The sequence below is a fragment of the Pipistrellus kuhlii genome, unplaced genomic scaffold (genome assembly GCF_014108245.1).
Source record: "Pipistrellus kuhlii isolate mPipKuh1 unplaced genomic scaffold, mPipKuh1.p scaffold_m20_p_11, whole genome shotgun sequence".
In the NCBI taxonomy this organism is placed as follows: domain Eukaryota; kingdom Metazoa; phylum Chordata; class Mammalia; order Chiroptera; family Vespertilionidae; genus Pipistrellus; species Pipistrellus kuhlii.
Window position 1 is genome coordinate 44,729,104 of NW_023425416.1, and position 17,776 is coordinate 44,746,879.

At 56.6% G+C, this 17,776-nt stretch overlaps 1 protein-coding gene across 1 annotated transcript in view; it reads left to right on the forward strand.

The window, feature by feature from the left end:
* Positions 1-17,776, forward strand: part of DLEC1 (DLEC1 cilia and flagella associated protein) — a 42,707-nt gene that overhangs the window by 22,487 nt on the left and 2,444 nt on the right. The window contains exons 15-33 of the mRNA XM_036431872.2: positions 178-337; positions 680-773; positions 970-1,100; positions 1,197-1,355; positions 3,525-3,664; positions 8,008-8,161; positions 8,764-8,874; positions 10,238-10,368; positions 11,091-11,276; positions 12,089-12,159; positions 12,803-12,954; positions 13,916-14,031; positions 14,507-14,577; positions 14,910-15,115; positions 15,230-15,343; positions 15,440-15,565; positions 15,649-15,743; positions 15,998-16,082; positions 16,215-16,433. Of these exons, the coding sequence (XP_036287765.1) occupies positions 178-337; positions 680-773; positions 970-1,100; positions 1,197-1,355; positions 3,525-3,664; positions 8,008-8,161; positions 8,764-8,874; positions 10,238-10,368; positions 11,091-11,276; positions 12,089-12,159; positions 12,803-12,954; positions 13,916-14,031; positions 14,507-14,577; positions 14,910-15,115; positions 15,230-15,343; positions 15,440-15,565; positions 15,649-15,743; positions 15,998-16,082; positions 16,215-16,433 (2,521 nt within the window). The remainder of the gene's footprint in view (positions 1-177; positions 338-679; positions 774-969; positions 1,101-1,196; positions 1,356-3,524; positions 3,665-8,007; positions 8,162-8,763; positions 8,875-10,237; positions 10,369-11,090; positions 11,277-12,088; positions 12,160-12,802; positions 12,955-13,915; positions 14,032-14,506; positions 14,578-14,909; positions 15,116-15,229; positions 15,344-15,439; positions 15,566-15,648; positions 15,744-15,997; positions 16,083-16,214; positions 16,434-17,776) is intronic.

Consider the following 17,776-nt stretch of genomic DNA (forward strand, 5'->3'; position numbering starts at 1 on the left):
ACAGGCATTCGTCACCGGTTCAGGGCACTGGCTGACGGGTCTGATTCTAGGGGGATTGGGAGCTGTGGGCGGGCGATCGTTTGCTCCTCACAAGACCAAACACTTGGGGCAGAAGCGGCCGGGCAGGGCCATGCTCAGGGCTGGGTGGGCTCCTAGCTCCCGGTGCTCTGTGCTGAGCACGGACCTGGAAAACGCCTCCTACATCCTGAACGACGTGATCCCCCTGGAGATCGAGGTGAAGGGCTCCGTGCAGCCTTTCCAGATCCTCCTAGAGCCCTACGCCCTCATCATCCCCGGGGAGAACTACATCGGCCTGAACGTGAAGAAGGACTTTAAGGTAGGGCACAGCTCTCCCGCCGCGGCCGGCGGCCCAGGTGGGGCGTGGGGGCGTGAGGGGAATGTGCTGGACGGGCAGACAGCGGCCACCTCCCACCTCTCAGAGGACAGGCCCCAGGCCCCAGGACCTGCTGGGTTTGCACGGACACCGTGCCTCCTGTCCCTCTACCAGCTCCCCAGCATCCTCCAAGCGGCAGGACGGTGGAGCCCCTTCCTGTGTTCATGGGTCCTCGGCAGGACCCGGCGCCCACACACCCTGCGGTGCGGGGTCGGGCTGTGGGGATGAGATGAGGGGTGTCCCCCCTCGCAGGCCCAGGGGTGACGGCTGGGGCGTGTCTTTCAGATGTGGAACAACAGCAAGTCTCGCATCAGGTACACGTGGGGGAAGATCTGCGACTGCCACATCATCGAAGTGGAGCCCTGCACGGGGTCCATCGGTACTGCGGGGGGGGGGGGGGGGTCCTCCAGGGGCGGGGCAGGGGCAGGAGGCCTGAGTGCGGGGCCTGTGTGGGTTCAGGGTGTCCCGCGATCAGCCCGGCACCGTGGGCGAGAAGTCAGTAAAGGCCAGACACTCGGGTGCCCTGGAACCTGCCCCTCTTCCTTTCTCAGCTCTCTCTATCCCGCCTCCCGCAGCGTCCAGCGAGGTGGAGGACTTTGAGTTGAAGTTCACCGGGGGTGCCCCCGGCCCCACCAGCCAGGACCTGCCGTGTGAGATCAAAGACTCGCCCTGGCCCGTGGTGCTGCACATCGAAGCCACGTTTAAGGTGCGGCTGGGGGTGCGGGGGTGGGAATGGTGGGGGAGGGGGAGGCAGGGGGAGGGCACAAGAGCCCACTCCCAGTGACGGGCCCGTGTGTCTCAGGGGCCGACCCTCGACATCAGCGTCTCAGCCCTGCAGTTCGGGCTGCTGCGCCTGGGGCAGAAGGCCACGAAGTGCATCCACATCCAGAACACCAGCCCGCTCCCCGCCATGTGGCACATGCAGGAGGGCGCGGTCTGCCTGGAGGAGAGGCGGGAGGACGTGAGTTGGGCTGCTTGGCCTGCGCCCGCCCTGTTTGAGCTGTGGGTCCTGGGCCGGGCCTTCCGAGGGTTGAGGCTGGGAGAGGCGATGCTGCCCAGTGGCTTCTGCCTGGCAGGGGCCCCAGCTCTCCGCATCTCTGAGGCAGGCGGGTCCCTTCTCCCGCAGAACTCAACCCCAAACCGGATTTTCCTGTTACTCGCTCTGCCCTCTGACGAGGAAATAGGACCTGGGTTTCTCCCTGGGTCAGAGCAGCCTGAGAGTCAGGAAGATGACAGGGAGCTGGCTGGGCAGGAAGCTCCCCAGGCCTCCAGGGAGGGGCTGGCTGGATGGGCTCACCCCCAGGTTCCCAACTTCTCACGCAGGGCCTGTGCCTGCGGTTTGACTACTTGCCACCAGGTGATGCTTGGGCCTGGGCTTCTCCACCCAACTGAAAGGCTCCGAAAAAAGAGAACTTGGGAAGATTCATGTCCACTCCAATAGCCCTTTTCATTTTGCTGTAAAACTGGAGGCCCGGTGCACGAATGCGTGCACCAGCGGGATCCCTCAGCCTGGCCTGTGGGACAGAGCTGAAACTGGCTCTCAGACATCCCCAAGGGGTCCAGGATTGTGAGAGGGCCCAGGCCAGGCCGAGGGGTGCACGATCAGGGCTGGGGAGGGATGCGGGAGGTTGGCCAGCTGGGAAGGGACCACAGAGGGCCCCAGGGCGTGTATGGCCCATCTTGATGAGCGGACCCCAGCAGCAAACTAACCTACCAGTCAGAGCATCTGCTCCCTGGTGGTCAGTGCACATCATAGTGACTGGTCCTGTCTACCCCCTGGTGGTCAGTGCACATCATAGCTAGCAGTTGAGCTGCCTTGGCATTTCATTAGCATATTACGCTTTGATTGGTTGAATGGCCAACCGGCCGACCAGACACTTAGCATATCAGGCTTTTATTATATAGGATAAGAAAATACTAGAGGTGGCAGAGGACTGTCATCCCCACATTCAGACTGTGGCACCACACTTGACTGGATGATGCGCAATCCAGAAGACAACCAAGTCACGGTGCTTGTTACTCCCCAGCGGCAGTTAGCCATGAACCATCACTCTTTAAAAAAAAAAAAATACATATATATATATATATATATATATATATATATATATATATATTTATTTATTTATTTATTTATTTATTTTTTTATTGATTTCCAACAGGAAGGGATAGGGATGGGACTGGGCATCCAGGCCCATGGGGGTGGACAGGCTTCCCTCCAGGCAGGTGCCCTATACTCAGTCTCAGTCTCATGGAAGCAAGAGACCAAAGAGGAACAACCTGCCTCCTGGGGGTGATAGTTCAACATCCAGTGATAGCCTACCAGCCAGTCCGACTGGTGCATTTTGTCTCAGTCAGGGACAGGAAGGAGGGGTAGGGAGCCCTGACCCTTTTCCCACCCCCTCTCCCTTTATCTGTGTGGGGAGGCGGTGGACCTTCCTGGAGAACAGGGAATACAGGCCTGGGGGCTGGGGGGTCGGGGAAACCGATGGCTACACAGAAGCTCACCCCTCCCCCAATGTGGTGACTTGATGGCTTTCCTTCCTTAAAGCCATCAGGATCTTTTTGTTTTGTTTTGTTTTGTTTTGTTTTTAATTGATTTTTTTTACAGAGAGGAAGGGAGAGGGAGAGAGAGTTAGAAACATGGATGAGAGAGAAACATCAATCAGCTGCCTCCTGAACACTTCCACCTGGGGATGTGCCCACAATCAAGGTACATGCCCTTGACCGGAATCAACGCTGGGACTCTTCAGTCCACAGGCCTACACTCTATCCACTGAGCCAAACCGGTTAGGGTGCCATCAGGGTCTTGACCCTGCCTGCCCAATGGGGCTGGGAGATCTCAGAGAGCCAACACACCTGCTCCCAGCGTGCCCCGCCCCCTTTTACCCCCCAGACCTTGGCCAGTGCCTGGGGTCCTCCTCCTTTACTAGAGACTTGGTCTTTGTCCTCTTGAGTCCTGAGCCTCCCGCACAGCTGTGCTCCCACCCCCGCCTGCCTCCTCCTGTGTCCCGAGTGGCTCTGTGAAGAGCGGGGGGCAGCTTGGGGTGACCCTGGTTGGGCACGGCCAGCCCCAACTTCTGCAGTTCCAAGTGATCACTCTCCTCATCCCTCCGGGGTGACCTCCCCTCAGGTGTCTCCGTTCCACATTGAGCCCTCCGGCGGCCAGGTGCACCCCCTGGGGGACTGCAGGGTGAACATCACCTTGGAGGCTCGCCAGGTCCAGTGTCTGCAGACCGTCCTGGTGCTGGAGGTGGTGAACGGGCCCTGGAGGTAAGGGGGAGGGGCCCTCACAGCACACTCTCTGCACAGTCCCGGCATACTCACATATGTTAGGTGCAAATTTTTATCTGTAGACATTTCAGAACTTAAAGGTGTTAATGCATGTGTATTCTATAAAATTTGGAAATTACAGAAAATGCCCATTACGGTAAAATATGTGCCTACCTCGTGACCCAGCGTTAGCTTTTCCAGATTAACCCCGCAGAGACTCACGCATGTGCAGCCACAGCCTTGTGCTCATGTGGGAATTCTCAGGGCCCGACTGTCCATTACAGCAGAACACTGGAAACAGTCAATATTCAACAGGAGAACAGACACAGAACTGCCGTGGCGTATTTATTTATTTATTTATTTATTTATTTATTTGGGGGGTTCGGTTAGGTTTAGGGTTAGGGTTAAAGTTGGGTTTAGGGTTAGGGTTCAGTTGTGGCGTATTTAAATGAGTGAATGCCATTGGCTCTGGAAGGAACACACTGAAGGTTTCAAAGGTTATTAGTGACATTCCCCCCCTCCCTCCCTTTTCCCCCCCCCCTCCTTCTCTCCTTCTCTCTCTCCTACCCTCCCTCCCTTCTTTTCTTCCTTTCCAAAAATTCCTTAAATATGTAAAAATGGAATTGCGTAATGAGCCCCCATGTCCCCAGCACCTCCCTTCGTAATTATCCAATCACTGCAAATATTGTGTCATCTGCTCCCTCAGCCAAATGATTTTGAAGCGTGCTATCCGTTTCCTTAAGCTGGCCGGTGGAAATCTTCCATAATGAGCTGAGCAGTAGCGGTGCACAAGTGTTCTTATTTGTTAAACGGAATGCATTTACACTGTGCTTTATAGTCGCTTCTGCGTGTGTTTCGTTACGAAAACATTTAAATGCTCATTTTACATCTTTATGGATCCTCCGAAAGTACTGTGCCACTTTATACTTCCACGTACAGTCTCTGAGGCTGCCCACTGCCCCACACTCTCACAGCGACAGACATTAACTCGTTTTTTATAGTTTGACCGCCTGATGGGATGGGGGAGTAAGCACCAGCAGTGTCTTGTTCGAATGCGCTTTTCCCTGATCACAGCACAGGTCTGAGTGGGAGTCTTTCTCCTCTCGGTCCCGCATGGCCCCCTGAGGGCCTTGACTGTGAATGAAGGTTAAATCTGTCTCCTCATCAGGGTGAATGCCTTTAGGCCTTTATTTCCTTTCCTTTTCAATCGCTGATCTTTCTTTTTCTCCTTCTCCTCCTCCTTCTTCTTCTTCTTAATATATTTCATTGATTTTTTACAGAGAGGAAGAGAGAGGGATAGAGAGTTAGAAACATTGATGAGAGAGAATCATGGATCAGCTGCCTCTTGCACACCCCCTACTGGGGATGTGCCCGCAACCAAGGTACATACCCTTTACCGGAATCAAACCTGGGACCCTTCAGTCCACAGGCCGAGCTCTATCCACTGAGCCAAACTGGTTTCGGCTGATCTTTCTTCTTAAAGGACCGTGTAAAAAAGAATTTTACAGGTGCAGGTGATGGAAACATGGGTGCAACCAAGTTAGGCAACAAAGGGGAGCATGAGACCGGGCAGCCCCGCCCTGCTGATGGCAGGGGCCCCAGCCTCTTCCCCTGTCTGCTCTTCGGCTTCTCTCTCATTCCCACCAGCCTTCCCTCTATGCCACCCCTCCCGCCTCCCCGACCCTCAGCTCTGCCCCTCTCTCTTTGTTGGCCTTTCTTTCCCCTGTTGGAGAGGGGCCATTGGCCACTCTGCCCCGAGGGAGGGGTCCACTTAGAGCTCCAGGCTCACACACTGCCCCCTTAACCTCCGTGCGAGATGAAACCGGCTTTCTCTGGAGGTAGGCTCTGATTGGTTCTCTTTGGGTCACGTGCCTGCCCTCCTGTGCCTAGGGAGGGTCTGTCTCAGAAGAAGGCTGGCTGGATCTATACCACATGAATGTAACCATTTTTATCATATTTTCTGCTTGGTGGTTTTGCTTCTTGTTCAGGGAGATGGCCTTGGCCTTGCATTTTACTAATTTGATAGATGCCCTTCTTCTGACAACCATGTTTTGAAATCTCAAGCTTCTTTGTTCTTGGATCATTTGCTTTTTTTTTTTTTTTTATAGTAATGTTATTAACTTATGGATGCAGCAGCCACTTACATTTCCCCAAGGAAATGGATTTTTGTTTCCTCGGATTTTGGTTTAGAATCGTCCTTCACTGGTTTTTCTTCTCTGTCTAGTAATCCTTGGCGACCCATTGGTGTTTTCAAATGGAAGAGGAAGTTGATTTGAGTAAGGCGCTGATGGCGTAAACTTCCTCTGTGTCAGTGTGTGTAGGTGTGCGCTGAGAGCACTCCCCTCCACGGAGAGCACGTGAGACCCCCCAGAGGACAGAGCCACCTGACCTCATGAGGGAAGGGGCCCTGTCGAAGGGGTCAAACAGGCCAAGTCAAGCAGCAGAGGAAGCCTACCCTGGCCAGCTACAGAGGTCACTCCATCCATTCGTAAATAGGCTGGGATCTAGCTATTGGGTTGCTTTCCTTCCATGATAGTTGAAAGGCCCAAGGTTATTGCAGGATCTGCCCCAGACCCCCAGGCCCCTCTGGGGGGATAAATCCTGCTGCAGCCCCGTCTTTTGTGTGTCGTGTGAGCTCAGGGCTTGGGGCCCCGGACTGGCTGACAAATCTTCCACAGTCCTCCCCCTCCCCTGCTGTTTCCCACATTCATTCTGCAGGGCCTTCTCCCCCAGGGGTCTTAAGTAATAGTTTTGTTCTGCTCTGTTTTATTAACTGATCTGATCACATCCTTCTTTTTTTCTCACTAGAATAGCATTATATTTATTTCTTTACTTAATGTTTATTTTCACATATAGTGTGTGATGTATTATAATACTAGGGTCCCTCGGCCTGGCCTGCCCCCTCTCGAAATCTGGGACCCCTCTCGAGATGTCGGAGAGCCAGCTTTGACCTGACCCCAGGAAGCCAACCAAGGACCCGCTGGTGCAGAATCCATGCACCGGGCCTCTAGTATGCATATAAAATCTTTAGTTAATCTCTTCCTACCCTCTACCCTCCCCCCTTCCCTCTGAGATTCATCGATCTGTTCCATGTTTCCATGCTATGGTTTCTACTCCTGCACTGAGTGTCTGCCCCCTGGTGGTCAGTGTATGTCATAGCTACCAGCCAATCAGCTGGTTGACTGGTCACTTAGGCTTTTAGAGAGAGATATATAGATAATATAATAGTGCAGATCTAACAGTTGCTGACTCACTCTCCATCCTTCTCTATCCTCTCCACATTCTCAATATTTGTTATTCTGTGTCTTTCAATGATAATCACCTCAGTGTGTATGAAGTGATATTTCATGAGGATTTGATTTGCATTTTCGTGGTAGCAAGTGATTTTTAGCATCTTTTATGTGCATATTGGCCGTTTGTATATCCTCTTTGGAGAACTATCAAGATCTTCACCCCTTTTAAAAATACACATGTAATATGGGGTTGTCTTCTTATTGTTCATAGTGCCTATCCCTCACCCACAGCACACTATCATGTTTACTATAGATATATAGTAAGTCTTTCTTTTTAATATATATTTTATTGATTTTGTACAGAGAGGAAGGGAGAGAGATAGAGAGTAGAAACATCAATGAGAGAGAGTCATCGATCAGCTGCCTCCTGCACACCCCCCACTGGGGATATGCCTGCAACCAAGGCACATGCCCTTGACTGGAATTGAACCCAGGACCCTTCAGTCCCCAGGCCGACACTCTATCCATTGAGCCAAACCGGTCCCGGCGATATATAGTAAGTCTTAACATCCAGTAGAGTGATATTCTATTTTATAGCACTTTCAAAAAATCGTTTTAATCATTCTTTGTCTTTTCATATACATTTTATAATCAGCTTGTTTATATCTACAAAATCCTTGCTGGGAGTTTGACAAGAAATGTGTTAAATCTGGACATCAATTTGGGGAGAGCTGACACTTTCACTATGTTGACTCTCCCCATCCATGAACACACATGTCCCTCCATTTCTTTCTTTCTTTCATCAATGTTTTGTTGTGTTTGGCACACAAATCCTTTACATTTATACCTCAGTTTTTCCATTTCTGGAGTAATTTTAAGTTTCTATTTCCACATGTTCACTGTTAACATATAAAAGTGTGATTGATTTTTTTTTTTTTTTAATGTTGATGTTGTACCCTGTAAGTTGGTTAGTTCTAGGAGCTTTTAAGAAATAGATTCCTTGGGATTTTCCACATAGACCGCCATGTCTTTTGCACATAGGGACAGCCTTATTTCTTTCTTTCTTTTTTTTTTTTTAATCAACATGCCTTTTGTTTCCTCGTGTCCCAGCTACCTCCCTGTGTACGCCGAGGTGCAGGAGCCCCACGTGTACCTCCAGAGCAGCCAGGTGGTGGTCAACAACCTCTTCCTGGGCGTGCCCACGAAGGCGGGCATCACACTCATCAACGGCACGCTCCTGCCCACCCGCTTCCACTGGGGCAGAGTGAGTGAGCCCTCAGCACTGGAGACCCCTGGGGCAGGAGACGCTGCCCCTCAGGCATCCCCAGAGCAGAGGCTCTGCCTCCCCTCCACAGCCTATCCTCTGCCCACAGCACCCAGAAAAGCCGAGCCCCTCGAAGGAACAGCACATCTGGTCTGGCTTTTCCTTGATTCGCCTTCAGCGGAGTCCGGGTCCCTGCCTGAGGTGTCTCAGGGGCTCGCAGCTAGACCTCCAGGCCGTGACTGGTCCATGCAGCTGTGGGAGCCCTCATGAGGCCCTGTCCATGGGCTGGCTGGAGCCTGCTCTGCCTGCCAGGGGACAGGGCCCACAATCCTGTGCCTCGGAGGCGGCTGCTCTCTGCTCCCCATCACCCTGGCCCTCCAGGGCAGCTTATGTAGTCCAGGCCACCCTTGGCAGGTCCATCTGGGGGGGAAGGAGAAGAGAAGGGACCTGGGGCTCATCCCTACCAGTAAGCACCCGGCCATCCTGTCCTGCTGTGGCCCCCCATCTGCGCCTCCAGCAGAGCTGCCGAGCACCCTGTCCGGACCCCTGCCCCATCCTGGGAGTCCAGCACCTGACCGCAGGCCCGCCTTTGTGTCCACCAGCTCCTGGGGCACCAAGCAAGCTTCTGCAAAGCAAGAGTCTCCCCCAGACGTGGCACACTGCGCCCCGGTGAGGAGCTCCAGCTCAGCCTGGAGCTGACCGCTCATACCCAGGTGAGTGGGGACGGGAGGGCCGAGCGGCTGGAGGGCACCTCGGGCCCACGCCTGGTCTTTGGGAGCAGGGGAGTTGGGCCTGAGGTGGGTTGTAGTTGGGTCCCCATTCCTTTAGGGACACGAGGTCAGAAAGCTTGCAGCAGGCTGGAAGTGGACGTGCCCTGAAACCCAATGGCCACCTCTCGCCTTTGGCACAACTTGAGCCCCCCCAGGCCACTCTCTGTGGCCATCGGAGGGCCTGTCTTTCCATTTGCCGTGGGACTACGGCGGAGCTGTGCTTGTGGCAGGCCCTGTGCTGGTGTTGCTGGGAGGCTGACTGGCAACCAGGTTCCTCTTCAGAAGGACACGGCTTCACCCGGCTGGTGTGGCTCAGTGGTTGAGCATCGACCCATGAACCAGGAGGTCACAGTTGGATTCCATTCCTAGTCAGGACACATGCCCAGGTTGTGGGCTTGATCCCCAGTAGGGGACATGCAGGAGGCAGCTGATCAACGATTCTCTCTCATCACTGATGTTTCTATTTCTCTCTCTCCTCCCTTCCACTCTCTGAAATTAATTAAAAACAAACCACATATTAAAAAGCGGGACACAGCTTTTTCCTGTGCCGAGGCCCACAGGAACGCCATCAGGGTGGCCTATGAAGAGGAAACTTCCTCCTTCAGACACGTGCAGACCCAGGCCGCACTTCCTCACTGGCTCACAAGGGGGCAGTGGCTGTCTTACACAGCCGAGCCCGAGCTCTAGGGGACACTGATGCGCCCAGGAAGGATTTGACTTCTTTTTTTTTTTTTTTTCTTTTTTTCCTTATTGATTTTTTCCAGAGAGGAAGGGAGAGGGATAGAAAGTTAGAAACATCGATGAGAGAGAAACATGGATCAGCTGCCTCCTACACACTCCCCACTGGGAATGTGCCCGCAACCAAGGTGCATGCCCTTGACCGGAATCGAACCTGGGACCCTTCAATCCGCAGGCCAATGCTCTACCCACTGAGTCAAACCGGTTAGGGCAGGAAGGGTTTGCTGCATGTAAGGGTTTGCTGCAGTGTAAATACTTTGTGGCTGACTTTGCAGTAGCAGTTTCATCGGAATAAACGTGTCGCTTCTGCAGACACCCACTTGCAGGGTTCCTTTCGAATGGGCACATCCAGACACTTGGGGCAGAGACCCAGCCTGGAGCCCTGAGGAAGGACCAGGCCTCCGGGGCGCAGGGTGTGGGCTGAGGCGGGGCCTGTGGGTGGTGGCTCACTGAGGCACTCACAGACAGGAGCAGTTCCCACGGCTACCGCCTGCACAGGAAGACCTGGGAGCCCAGCTCTCCCTCTCCCCTCCCCCGTGCTCATGTGCCCCCGTGGGCTCTGTTACAGGACGAGCTGACCGACCTGGCCCTCCCCTGTTCCGTGTCAGGCATGAAGGAGCCGCTGGTTCTGGGCATTTCTGGGAAGCCCCAGGGACTGCAAGTGAACATCACCATCTGGACGGAGGACTCCAAGAAAAGGTGAGCCCAGGGCTGGGGCCCGGGCCCGAGTGCTGAGGCGACCATGTGAAGGAGCAGCATCGCCCCACCCCCCGGTGCCAGCCTCCTCCCAGCTGGTTCCTGCAGCCAGGAAGGGGCTCCCTAACCACCTCTGTGGGGACAGATCCCTCTATGCCCTCCTCGCCCTCTCTGGGTCTTCCCGTCTCCCTCCCCCCACCACTGGAGGCATGGTGTCCAGGCAGGTGGGAGATGGCAGGGGCAGGGCTGTGGGTACCGTGGGCTCTCCCGCATGAGGCTCAGCAACTGGGAGACGAGCCAGTCTGCCCTGTGCCAGGGCAAGTTGGTAAAATTTAGCCCTAACTGGTTTGGCCCAGTAGATAGAGCCCATTCCTGCGGACTGAAAGGTCCCAAGTTGGATTCCAGTCAAGGGCATGTACCTTGGTTGCAGGCACATCCCCAATAGGAGGTGTGCAAGAGGCAGCTGATTGATGTTTCTCTCTCATTAACTCTCTCTCCCTCTCCCTTCCTCTCTGTAAAAAAAAACAATAAAATATATTTTTAAAAAAAATTTTTTTTTTTAAAGAAAGACATTTGAGGCCTCCCTTGGCATCCTAGGCTGACAAAAGATGTCTTTGGGGTGGCAGCTTGACGGGGTGGGAGTCTGAGGGTGAAGCCCGGTTGCTGGACAGCACGGTGGCAGGGCCCAGGGTGGCGTGTAACCTGGTGCCATGGGCACGGGGCAGTGTTTCCTGCACAAAGCCCGGCCACAAGGAGGCGCTCCGCCTGGACTTCGGCGCGACCGTGCCGCTGAGGACCTGCGTGCATCGCCAGCTCATCCTGACCAACTGCTCCCCGATCCAGACCTCGTTCACCCTCAAGTTCGAGTACTTCGGGAGCCCTCAGAAACCCTTGAGCCAAAAGCCCAGCGTGTAAGTCTGGCTTCTTTCGGGGGCAGCCCCCAGGGAGGAGGGGGCCAGGTGGAGCGTGCCCCGATGGGCCTCTGTGAGGCTGGTGGCTGTGGGGTGTGGGAGGACGTGCTCTCCCAGGTAGACAGGGGGAAACACAGGCAGGAGATGGTTTCTGACGCCCGGGTCCCAGACCCTGAGGGGCCTGTGGAGGGGCTGGGACTGCGGCCCCTTCTCCTCAGCCTGGCCTGCCTGCTGGGTGGAGGGCTTCTGATTCAGGCCGGTGAAGGAGGGAGAAGTTACTGGGGGCTGAGGGAACCATGTGGGCAGAGATGCGGCAGCGAGGCAGCCAGCAACTCTGTAACTTGAAGTCAGCCCCAAAGTATTTACACCGCAGCAATTGGCAGTTTACCAGCGCAAACACCTCTCCTCCAAACCACCTCACACAGGGGAGCCCAACTCTAAAAGTACTGCTGCAGATGGTGGGGAGTGCTCACATTAACTCTCCCGCTCCAGAAGGATTAGTGTGTGCTCCGTGCTGGACAGATGCCAGCAGGAAAGACGGGAAACAGGCCTTTGCAGAAAGCTGCACAAGCGATAGGGAGGCTGTGCTGGGCTCATCTCCAGGGGTCAGAAACTGGGCCAGGGGTGCCGACCCCAGAGCCCCACTGAGTTTATGGGGAGGCAGTCCCTGGGCTGGAGAGTGACAGGAGTGTAGCTGGAGCACAGGCCAGAGAAGGAGGTGGAAAGCTGGAAAGCTGGCCTCCAGGGGAGATGGCTCGGGTCTAAGGAAGGGTCCGGATGGCTTGATGCTATTCCTGTGTCCTCTGGGAAAGCCCCGACGTGTCTCCTGCCCTGCTGAAGACAGACCGGATTCGCCAGCAGTTGGCCAAGCGAGAGCACCTGGGTAAGAGCTCCAAGGGGCAGGCGCTGAGCTCAGGCCTGGCCAGAGCTGGTTTGTCCTCAGCTTCCTGGGTATGTGGACCCTGACCATCTCGGTGTCTTTTTTGTTTTAATATATTTTTATTGATTTCAGAGAGGAAGGGAGAGGAAGAGAGAGAAACATCAGTGATGAGAAAGAATCATTGATCAGCTGCCTCCTGCACATCCGCTGCTGGGGATTAAGCCTGCAACCTGGGCATGTGCCCTTTACCGGAATCGAGCCTGGGACCCTTCAGTCCACAGGCCGACGCTCTATCCACTGAGCCAAACCGGCTAGGGCTCCGGTCTTTTCTAGCAACGTCCCTGAGATAGCTGTGTCTCTCCCCGCCCCCCCCCCCCCCCCGCCCCAACCTGACAACCGCCCGCTTTTGAGTGAAGGCCATCCCCTTGTTAGGCATTAGACTTGGGCACAGGCCCGGGATTTGATTTGGGATGGTGGAGGCTCAGAAGGGAGGGCTCCCCTGGGGGCTGGCCCTGGACTCCGGGATTCCAGAAGGAGGGAGAGATGGGGAGGCTTGTCTGGCACAGTGTTTTGCTAACACCTGAGGGTTTGGACCTCATAGCCCCCCTCCCCGGGCTCCTGAATCCCCTTCCCTGGTTCCCCGCAGACTTCATGGAAAACATGCTGTCTCACGGGAAAGGAGCATCCTTCTTCCCCCACGTTTCCCAGGGCACGCTGGGCGCCCGCCAGCAGCTCCAAATCGACATCACGGCCTGTGCGAACATGTGGGGCGAGTACTGGGACAGCCTCATCTGCCAGGTACAGGCTTGCAGGCGGCTCACAGCCCGGGGGGCGGGGAACCTGACCCTGGCCCTCGCCTCTGGCCTCTCTCTTCCCCAGCACCTGGCCCCTCTGACTCTCGGGTCTCACGGAGTAGAACAAACAACCTGGTGCCCGGTTCCTTTCCTTCTCAGCATCATGTATAAACGGAGAGTGGGGGGAGGAAGGAAACAACCTGAGCATCCATGGCTGCCAGTCGAAGATTTGATAAAAATGTGGGCTCCATCCATCCGATGGAATTCTGGACAGCCCTTCTATGGTGCTGTAAAGCTTCGTTAGTAACATTCTGTGTCATGAAAAGAGAAGATGGAAAGAGATGACGTGTGCTCCTCCTGTACATCTGTTTCATGGACACAGAAGTCTGTCCAATTGTACATGAAAATGTTGACAGAGAGTCATGCTGGGGTGAAGGGTTCTGAGTGATTATCATACTGTGTTTTAGAAACATTTTAAATAGATTTTTATTGATTTCGGAGAGGGAGAGAGAGGAACATCAATGATGAGAGAGCATTATTGACCAGCTGCCTGCAACCTGGGCGTGTGCCCTTGACCAGAACCAAACCCGGGAACCTTCCGTCACAGGCCGATGCTCTAGCCACTGGGTCAAACCGACTCAGGCAAATTAAAAACATTTTTTTTTTTTTTTACTTTGTATTAGCAGAGAGAAATAATAGTTATTTTCATTTGATGAAAGGGACTATAAGAGGTGAAAGACGGCCAGGCCGGAGGTGGGAGGGGGCTAGTGGGGAGGGCTGGGCTGGCAGCACAGCAGAGGGACAGGCAGGGAACTGGCCTGGGGGTGTCTGGGGTGAGTATCCACCAGTGAGGAGTGGAGGGAGGCCCTGGGCTGGCTGGAGAAGGAAAAGAAGGGAATGGGGAGCCAGGGAAGGAGGCGGCGGCAGCTGGCGACAAGGGACCAAGGATTGGCGTGTGTTTGCAGGTGGGAGACCTGCCGCCCTCGGTCATCCCGGTGCACATGGTGGTGGTGGGCTGCCCCATCAGCTCTCAGAGGACCAACTACTCCACGGACCCGCTGCAGAAGGAGCCTGTCCTCAGGTGTCCATGCCGCCTTCTCCTCCGCCCCCTGCAGGCCCTCTGGCCTCTGGCCTGGGCTTCTTGCTTCTCGCTTTTCCACTGGCCCGGGGCCACTTGGTGCCACCCAGAAAGAAAGCCCAGGACAGGGTTGCCCTGGAGGGGCGAGGCGCCAGGGGACGTGGCTGTTACCTGCACAGCTCAGACGGCTTGTGGGTAGTAATGAGTAGTAGTCAGTGTGGCCTCCAGTCCATGTGGCCAGGGCCCCCCCCCATACCAACGGAGGTGGGATGTGTTGTCAGTGTAGTTGTAGGGAGAGGGGAGGGGTGTGACAGGGGCAGGAAGCAGCCCTGGGTCAAGTTCACCAGGCCATGCACGGTCTTGGTGAGTCCAGGGTGAAGACAGACCACGGTGGGGCCTCCTCCCTGCCTGCGCCTCCACGCCGGCTCCCCGTGTGCCGCTCGCTCTGGGCTGTGCTGACCTCGCCTCCTGCCTCCAGGTTCAGCACACAGGTCTCTGGAGGAGGGACAGTCACCCGGGTTCTTCGCCTGAACAACTCCAGCCCCTGTGGTGAGGCTCTCACGAGAGAAAATGGGGTTCTCATTACAGTTTGTGCGGAGTGATGGGCCAGGCCGGGAGGGAAGATGGGCTGGGAGAAGCTGGATAGAGCAGGAGGGTATAAACCTGTAGGTGGCTGTTGTTGTTTTTTAATCCCGGAAACATTGCCCACAAGCGGCAGGTGAGAAGAAGCGAGGCCCCATACTGAGTGGGGTAACAGGCAGCCTGGGGGGACGGGAGGGCGGGGGGGAGGAGGGGGAGACTCAGGGAGGCGGGGCATGGGAAGACGCACCTGCCTTGCCCCTCCTCCTCACACACACACACCCCCCAACACACCTGCCCAGACATCCGCCTGGACTGGGAGACCTACGCTCCGGAGGACAGGGAGGACCAGCTGCTGGAGCTGCTGGTGTTTTGCGGGCCCCCTTTCCCGCTGCGGGACCAGGACGGAAACGAAGTCCTATCCCCCGAGACCCCGGAGAGCAGCAGCTCCTCCCAGTCCCCGAGCATCTATAACCAGTCGTCATCCAGCGTGGAAGCGGCCCATTCTGTGAGCAGAGTTGGGGGGGAAGGGGCCTCAGGCTGGCCGCCCGGTGCGGGGAGGGGAGGAGGGGGACCATTGGGCCTGGAGCCTCCGTGAGCCTCAGCAACATCGGGACGACAGGCCGAGAGCAGCGCCAGCGCCAGCGCCAGCGCCGCGCCCATCATCTCAGTGGTCCTGCAGGAGCACGAGGGGGTGCCCTCGGACCACCTGTACCGCATCAGCCCCAAGCAGGTGGTGAGTTGGGGTTGGGCCGGGAGCCGCCTGGAAAAAGTGCCCGCTGGCCAGACAGTGGCACCGAGCAGCACTGAGCTGCTCGGGTGCCCGTGCCAGGTGGTCCCTGCAGGGGGCAGCAGCTCCATCTCCATCTCCTTCACGCCCATGGTCCTCGGCCCCCACGTCCTGCACAAGGTGGAGTGCACTGGCTACGCCCTGGGCTTCATGAGCTTGGACAGCAAGGTGAGCCCTCCCGGCCCGGGGTGGGGCCGCGGCCGCCACCTGCTCGGCCCAGCGACCGCCCGTGACCAGGCCTGGGCCCGTAGGTGGAAAGGGAGCTTCCCGGGAGGCGGCGGCGCCTGCAGGGCTTTGCCGTGGGGCCCCTGAGGCTGGACCTGCAGGGCTTCGTGAGGCCCGCACAGTGAGTCCTCCCTCCCTTCCCCCCGGGAGCACCCTTACCCGGCCCTGGTGGGGACCAGACAGCTGGATAGAGCAGGAGGGTATAAACCTATAGGTTGTTGTTGTTGCTTTTGGATAGACCATGGGAGTGGGAGGGGGAGAGGGAGGGAGAAGCAGCCAGCAGGTGAGCCCAGGTAAAGGCTGGCCAGGCAGAGTGGGGGGCTGCCAGGAGGCCCCAGAGGCCCAGCCTGGCCCCGCCATGCCTGTTGCTGGCAGGCTAAGCGTGGAGCTGGACTATGGCGGCGGCATGCGATTCCGGCTCCAGGCCAGTGATCTCATCCCTGTGCAGCCCTGTGATGGGGTGAGTGTGCTGCCCCCTCACAGGTCCCTGTGGGCCCTTCTGAGGCGCAGCACCCCGCCCCACCCCGCCCCCGAGCCCTGGGCCTGAGGCGAGGGGAGATGCCTGCTAGCCTTGCCCTCTGTGCCCACCCAGGTGCTGAGTGAGCTGGTAACCACCCATCACCTGAAGCTGACCAACACCACGGACATCCCACACTACTTCCGGCTCCAGGTCTCCAGGCCCTTCTCCGTGTCTCCGGATGGAGCCAGCCGCACCCACAGAGCTGCTGGCGCTGGCTGGGAGCAGGAGTGTGAGGAGGGCTGGGCTGCAGCCCACAGGCAGCTGGTGCTCCACCCACAGGAGAACATGCTGGTCAGTGGAGGGTCCTGGGGTCCTCAGCCTCGCAGGCACACTCCTCTGGGCAATCAGTCACCTTCCTTTCTCATACATGCACACACGTGTGCAGACAACTCACCTCACGCGTTTGTACGCAGACACAAACACACAGACCTTTGAATCTAAACCACACGTTTGACCCCTCAGCCCATGCCCTGGACACCCAGGAGGGCACTCCCACTGGGCACACCTCTTCCAGCAAACATGGGCCCTCTGCACTGGTGGCTCACGCATGTAGGAAGGACCAGGCGCTCCAGTGTGAACACAACCAAGTCCCAGGCAAGCAGGCCCTCTCAGTCCCTCTGCCAGCGCCCCGGTCAAGGCCGAGCATTCCCACCAGCACCTCCACTTTGCACACAGCCTCCCCCCTCCCGCGTGCCCTCACTCAGGCGCGGTCACAGTTTGACTGCCATCTGCCCAGGTCCAAAGTGACTGTCCCTCTTCTGTGACAACAGAACCCCGGATTTGCAGAACTGGGAGGGGGTGGTCCTGGGACTGCCAGGCGGTGGGAGCCACAAATGGCTGCCTCCTTGTGTTTCTGAGGCACGTGGATCGAGGACAGGTCACAGGCCACCTGAGTGGGTGTGTGTGTGTGTGTGTATGCACCCCTGCTCCCAGGTGTGTGCAGCCAGGCAAGGACAGCCAGCCAGGCTGGGTGCCCCGCCCTCTCTCCCCACCCCATCCTGCTTCAGAGCTCCCTCTTCCTGTCCTGGGAGGGGCTGGGCCTCTCACCTCTCTGCACTCTCCTGGGTCATCTCAACCACATCCAGAGCTTCAGGAGGAGCTACCCCTTTCAAAATGTGTACTTCGGGGTGGGTGTCACGAGTGTGGGCCACGTGCTGCACTGCCCGCCTGACTCCTGACCAGAATTCCCTCCCATGGACCACGGGTCCAGACCAATTCCCCACCTCCCCGCCCCCAGCCCTGCCCCCAGCGCCCTCCTCTCAGCGGTGGCATATCAGCGAGTATCACCCACCCCAGCCGGCTCTGAGCAGCCACCCAGCCTGCTGCCGCCCTTCTCTTCATCCCACACCCATGTCTTGGTCTAGCACCATGGTCGGCAAACTGTGGCTTGCGAGCCACATGCGGCTCTTTGGCCCCTTGAGGGTGGCTCTATCACAGAATATCACGGCCTGGGTGAGTCTATTTTGAAGACGTGGCGTTAGAAGAAGTTTAAATTTAAAAAATGTGGCTCTCCGAAGAAATGTCAATCGTTGTACTGTTGAGATTTGGCTCTGATGACTAATGAATTTGCCCACCACTGGTCTAGGAGGCTTGGATAGTGGTGTCCAAGCCAGGCGACACACCGGTGGCCGTTA